General features: G+C 37.3%; 1 protein-coding gene across 2 annotated transcripts; it reads right to left on the minus strand.

Annotated features, from left to right (window-relative positions):
• Nucleotides 1–695: 695 nt before the first annotated feature.
• Nucleotides 696–6,325, minus strand: LOC137393453 (RING finger protein 11-like). Of its 2 annotated transcripts, none has more exons than XM_068080013.1 (4): nt 6,293–6,325; nt 4,933–5,083; nt 3,608–3,792; nt 696–1,536 (listed from the first exon to the last, which is right to left on the minus strand). In XM_068080013.1, exons 2-4 carry the CDS (start codon nt 5,059–5,061, stop codon nt 1,356–1,358), a joined length of 495 nt encoding a protein of 164 aa, XP_067936114.1. In that variant the 5' UTR covers nt 5,062–5,083; nt 6,293–6,325; the 3' UTR covers nt 696–1,355. The 2 variants fall into 2 exon arrangements, with proteins under 2 accessions (XP_067936114.1, XP_067936113.1); XM_068080012.1 differs by having other exon boundaries at nt 4,927–5,083.

Raw genomic sequence — 6,325 nt, forward strand, 5'->3', positions numbered from 1 at the left:
CAAGTGATAGCGGCATTTTAATGGCACTAATCACACAGTAAAACTATGTGAAAGTATAATAGCTATCATTAGCCAGGGTTCTGCACAATAGGAAAGGGACCCCTACATCAACCTAAATCTAGTACTAATACTCCTGCATACCCCAAATAGTTAGGTATTCAAATCAATGGGAGCAAAAATGGATAAACGATCAAGGTTCTTTAGTAAATCATGGCAGCTCACATTTTAGCAACTGCTTTGCTGTACCCTGCACTTAACAACTGCTTTACTGTACCCTGCGCTTAGCAACTGCTTTGCTGTACCCTGCGCTTAGCAACTGCTTTGCCGTACCCTGCGCTTAGCAACTCCTTTGCTGTACCCTGCGCTTAGCAACTCCTTTGCTGTACCCTGCACTAATAAAAATAGTTCTAGAATAATCTTTACAAACAAAGATTATAAGCATTTGTAATAAAAACTCACCATCGCATTGAGAGTGGATCATAATTGAAGGCAAATGGCTGCTGATGTTTTAGAGCAAGCAATCAAGTGAGCTAACCAAATTAAAAAGTGAAAAAGAAACTGCAAATAACTGCATAGTGCAGTGCAATTTGCAATGGAAAAATAAAGCTACGGTGTGGTTGTGTATTCAGATGCAAAAGAACTTACATTCTGCACCGCTACTATCAATGATGATAATTAAAAATTACATTTGGGAGAACATGCTATATATTAATATACAATACCGCTACAAATATGTTGATAGCAGTGTGATTGATGCATAAAGAAAAAAGAAAAACATAAGTCATGTTGGAATGATTGAAACAAAAACAGAACAGTTTAGCCCAACCTATGGTAGCCCGCTGCAGAAGCTATATTGCTGGAGGATTGCACAAGCCATAGTTTTAGGTTTTAAAGATATAACCAAGTAAGAGCACAAAATACCTACGCACAACATCTAGGGAATATATGAAGAATTAGATAAAAAGTCAATCAGACAAAATAAGCTGCACTAATACAATGAAAAACTCAGGACAGACTAAAATATTCTAGTAAAAATTGGCAATATGAAAGAAGGACTTTGAGAAAAGTTCTACAGGAACTTATATGAACAGGCAGCAACATATGATACGCAACAACAAATACATAGGTCAGATAACTACTAATCCATAGATAGCGACACAGCTATGCGCTATATAAATGTTAAGTAATATAATAATTCTACTTGAATATATGACTAGCAAAGTTATAGAGAGCGAACATCAGATGCTAAACCCATGAGTATTGCATTATACTCTTTGTGGAAATACAAATTCAGAACAGGATGACTGTCTAAAAGGGAGCCAGCTGAAAGTTGATTATGCGGTCAGGGCTGGCTACTATATACTGGCAAAGTGGTCAAACTGCGAGACCAAGGCGGCATCGACAGGCTCCATACATGATGGGCACCGAAGGTTACGCATGAGCCAGTCATCTATGCACTCCTTGTGAAAGAGATGCTTGCATGGCAAACTTTTTACTTCATGCTCTTTTTCAAAATCCACTATGCAGATTGGACACCTGAAGAATGTCCAATGGTGACAGTAAAGTAATTGCTATCTAGCAGTTTCTTAAAACAAACTAAAATGTATTTAACAAAACAATTGTGAAAAAGAACTATAGCTTCATTCACCTCATATCAGCCTAGTTACAAACTGATTTTGTACTACCTTAAAAACCTTTACGCAGGATAGCAATCATGCATAAATTTTTCCAAACTACTACTGTTTGACAAAAAATGTTGACCATTTATATCAAGGAAGGTTGTACAAGCAGCTCTGAAGCTGAGTGCCTTCATATATGAGACAAACAAGAACACTAATGATATACCTATCCGTGTCAATTTTCAATTTTGGGGAGTAGTCCGTCAAATACTAAATAGGCCTACATGTATATTCTAAAACCAACATATTCTAGGTCACACAAACCTTCATTACAAATATAGATACTATAAAACCTTTATTTGAATGCCATGGCCCTCTATTTTTCAACCCTTCTTCTACAGTAGCGCTTTATTAGAGATGAAGTTCAAATACAGGTTGGCGCTGTATTTTTAAATAGCTCGTCAGAATTTTAAGAAAACAAATTGATATAAATTACTTTTATGGGTGAAGCGGATGCTGCCTATATTTTGCACTCTTTATCAAGCAAAGAGACATTAGCCCTTTTGGATGCAAGAAATCTGCTAACTTACTTATAACTTGTCGTAGATCTCCAAATAAATATGAATTGGGAAGCTAAAAAATATCTCTACCAGTTGATACCTATTGCCTGCAATTAACCTACGATGATTTTCTAGCCTGCGTTGCAATTTGCTAAATAGATATTGCAATTTTTTCATTCTAAATTTGATGGCTTTTTTACATATTTCTTATTTTATAACTATCTTTAACAATGTTGCATAAAAGCTCATTGCACTCATGGATATGTTTGCTACAGTTTGCATCAAAAACTGGCTTTTCAAGTGAAATAGAAGAGAAATTCGATCCATCAAAAGAGCTTAGATCAAATAACGAAAATGATGTCATCAAATAATATGCTACAAATCAGCACATTTATAAATTATATAATATAAATCTATCAAATGCTACAAATATATATTCAAAAACAAGTGACATAAACAATCCATACTTTTGATACAGGCAGCAACAAAAATTAAAACTTGAAACAAAAATATTAGCATCATATGCTCGACCAGTTGCGTTTTGATTGTTGCTTCATTTGGACACATAGTATGTTCTTCAGGCTGTTCAATATCTTCCACAGCGTCCTCTGACCTCAATTTTTCTACACCACTGAACTAGTCGATATCAGTGTTCAACAATTTTTTAGCAGAGCAAAACTTACGCGATGCACATTTCGCGCTAATGAAGAAAACATTTAGCCAAACTCGTGCATGTGCGGATGTTTTAGTCTCAAAGTAGTACTACTGATTCCATATCGATTGCTAAAAGGTTTTCTCACATACGTCGAAGTATCAGGACCGCATTAAATAATGAGCTACTATTACCCCTATACAATTATTAAGTATTTCTATGATGTTGCTTTCCAAGTTTTAACGAAAAAAACAGTAAATATTTGGAGTTGCAAAACAGTCTTCGACACAAACAGTAACAACAAAATAACTAATTGTTATTGGTGTAGCTGAGTCATTATTAGTACCAGTTAGTGGACACTTTACTAATTACTTGTTATTATGAGTTCATGAAGATCAAAGAAAGTCAAAGTGGCGATCAAATAGAAGAGGTGTTCAAGTCAAGGGTGGCGGTTTTTTTTCAACTCTTCTCTTCTAGTGGCGGTCAAATAGAGATGGCGTTCAAATGTTCAAATAAAGGCGGCGTTTAAATAAAGGTATTACAAGTAATCCTATTAAGGTATAGAATTATAAGTTCTCAACACATCCTCACCACAGCCCCACATAGCTTCTGTGCTGAGTCTAGTCTTGCAGCTGACTTAAACACTCGTATAGTTTTTACCTGCACATATGTTATATATTACGGTGAAATTGGATAGAATAGTGGTGCTTGTCTTTCAGCTACTGACAATTGATACCAATATTGAGTCTATAAGGGTAAGACTGGTGAAAACTCACTCTGTATATGCTCTTTTAAGTGATTCCTCGTAGCGCTCGCAAGGCAGCTGATCGATTAGCCTCTGTCTCTGTGCTAATCGCTGCTGCTCCAAATGCTGTGAGCTACTGCGTCCTGTTGATTGTATTGAAGCCGTTATCGGCTGGTACTGTGTGGGCTGTCTGTTTCGAGCATACCGATTGGAACGCTACAAAAAGTGAAACAAGAGCTGTCTTATACCATTGATAGCATAAAATCTGTATCCAAATCATTCTGTGTAGATTCCTTTGTTGCAACTCTGAAAGGCTGAGCAAGATAAGCCTGAAAAGCTGCAAAGATTTTTCTCATCTTGCACATTTTATATGAATATGAGCACATTATAGTGATCTTGGCACTGAAAACACTTGAACGAAAAATATAAAAATACTCTAAAACTGTTGCATGATGGGAGTTGTCAGGCCTAGGCTACATTGACATTTGAGATCAGGGCAGTGCTGGTAGTAGCAGCAGTAGTATGCAAGAGTTAGTAGCAATAGCAGTTATGATAGGTATGGCCTCTAGAAGGCAGTACGGAAAAGCTTAGTAGAGTACGAGACGACAGTATGAAGGGATGTAGGGGCAGAGGCAAACCTCGTGAGTTGTGGACCGGTAGAACCGGTAGAACCAGTGGCGATGAAGTGTTTAGTAAAGAAAGCGGTGATACAAAAGTTTAGCGGAAAACAGCAAAAGAACAGCGATGGAGAGAATTATAGTAGTCAATGAATGACAGCCCAAAGCATCGGAGAGGTGAAAAGGCCCATGGCATGATAAGGAAGATGGGGTGCGATTCATGATTTGTCCGGTCTTGGTAATACATGGAGAGGCCGCAATATATGTCCCCGGCAGGACCATGAAATGTCTTTTAGACCAATTGGTAGTGCTCCTTGCAGGAACCAAAAAAGCGGTGAATGAAGTATTAGGCGAGGAAGTGCAATCCAATCCAAACAATAAGGTCAGACCCATAATTGGTATCTTTAGTGGAAGAAGTTTTTGATGAGACGAGTGAAGATGCTAGTAAAGTAGCTGGACCTGTAACCATAACAAGGCAGGTATGCTCTTGTTTGGCTGTAGTATACAGCAATGGAATATTGTACAGAGATGGTTATAAAATAAACATGGCTGAGATTGAAAAAGAGGAGATTCGAAGAGAGTTTCGGCGAAAACAGCGAGTTTCGGACTGTTCAGCGAGTTCTGAATGTTAGGTTTGCATGTTGTCATTATTGCACCTTGTGCAGTGCATAATTCAAGTTAGAATACATGGAACATACAGATCCATTAGGTTGGAAATAGAAGAAAAAGTTACATGTACCTGTGGAACAGTGTGAGCTGTGCTCTGGCTCACAGTGGCCTCTGAAGAAGAGCGAACTTGGCTAGTCTCATTAATTGGCTGTCGGTCCTCATTCTCATTATCGCTCATGCCGCAGCATGAGCTTCCCATGATTAAAGTGAGCTAGACCCACCTGTTAACAACAACAACATTGTCAATTCCTACCAAAATTACTAGCAGCTTTCTATTTGTGAAACTGTGTTCTGTCGAACTACTTCTGCGTTTATACCATAAATTTTCATTTCCATTTTGTTATATTAATATCACTTAAAGAACTATTACTGTTCTACGATTTTGTTAAATTAATTTACAGCATGCAGCGGAGAATGCCAATAAAGACAAAGATATCTCACGAATGCATTAATTGAAATTTTAACTCTAAAATTGGGCACATACTGATCCAAGATACTCAGACGCACTCAGGCATGAAGCAAGCCTTGGCCAGGTTAAGCCACCATTATTTAAGTATCCATGACATCTGACCATGAACATATCAAGCCATGCACAGATCAAATCAGGTAGGTGTTCAGTTATGTGCAGAACTTGAAATGTATAAAACTATGAGTGCATAGACCTAGTCAAGCACAAATCCAGTGGGGTGCAAATCTAGCCATGCACAAATCCAATTATCTACAGAACAAGCCCTACATAAATCCATCCATGCAAAGAACTAGCCGTGTTAACACTCTACACGTATTACACACAAATTCATACATTCGGATCCAGCAATACAGCCATGAATAAGAAAAAATAAACCAAATGCATGGCAAGAGTCAAATAACAGATGTTCAACACAAGTTTACAGGAAACTAAAAATGTTCACTTTGTGCATACTTATTAGATTATTTACCAATTACTCATAAAAATGTGATATGCTCAAAATAACGACTTGTGACACATCAAGCATGTGGATTCAATTATTTTCTGGCTTCAAACCAGCACAATTTTTTAAGTCTCTCTTCGAACTACAAGAAACAGAAAATATCCAGAAGCCTAAATCCACAAGAACATCTGACAAACATCTGACAGTATAATTTGCCATGTACATGTAGTACAAGCTTGCATAAACTTGCCATACACAACAAATGACTGAAAAACATTAAATAAATTATTACATAAGACTCGAATAGAGCTAAAAATCATCACATAACGCACAAAAAACCGTCACAGTAAAAAGCTCTCATGAAAATCTGAAAATCATGAAGAGATAGTATGCAGCTTGACAGAAAGCTCTCAAAGGCATGAAAGAGAAAGATTAGCTATGAAGACTTGAAGAGTCATAGCTCAGTGAGTTGTATTCACCACCCATACAGTTTTTAAGAAACTAGCCACCAAGTCTTACCCCAAGGAGAGCATCATGATAGGTGCAGCATCT

This window comes from Watersipora subatra, chromosome 4 (assembly GCF_963576615.1).
Source record: "Watersipora subatra chromosome 4, tzWatSuba1.1, whole genome shotgun sequence".
Taxonomy (NCBI): domain Eukaryota; kingdom Metazoa; phylum Bryozoa; class Gymnolaemata; order Cheilostomatida; family Watersiporidae; genus Watersipora; species Watersipora subatra.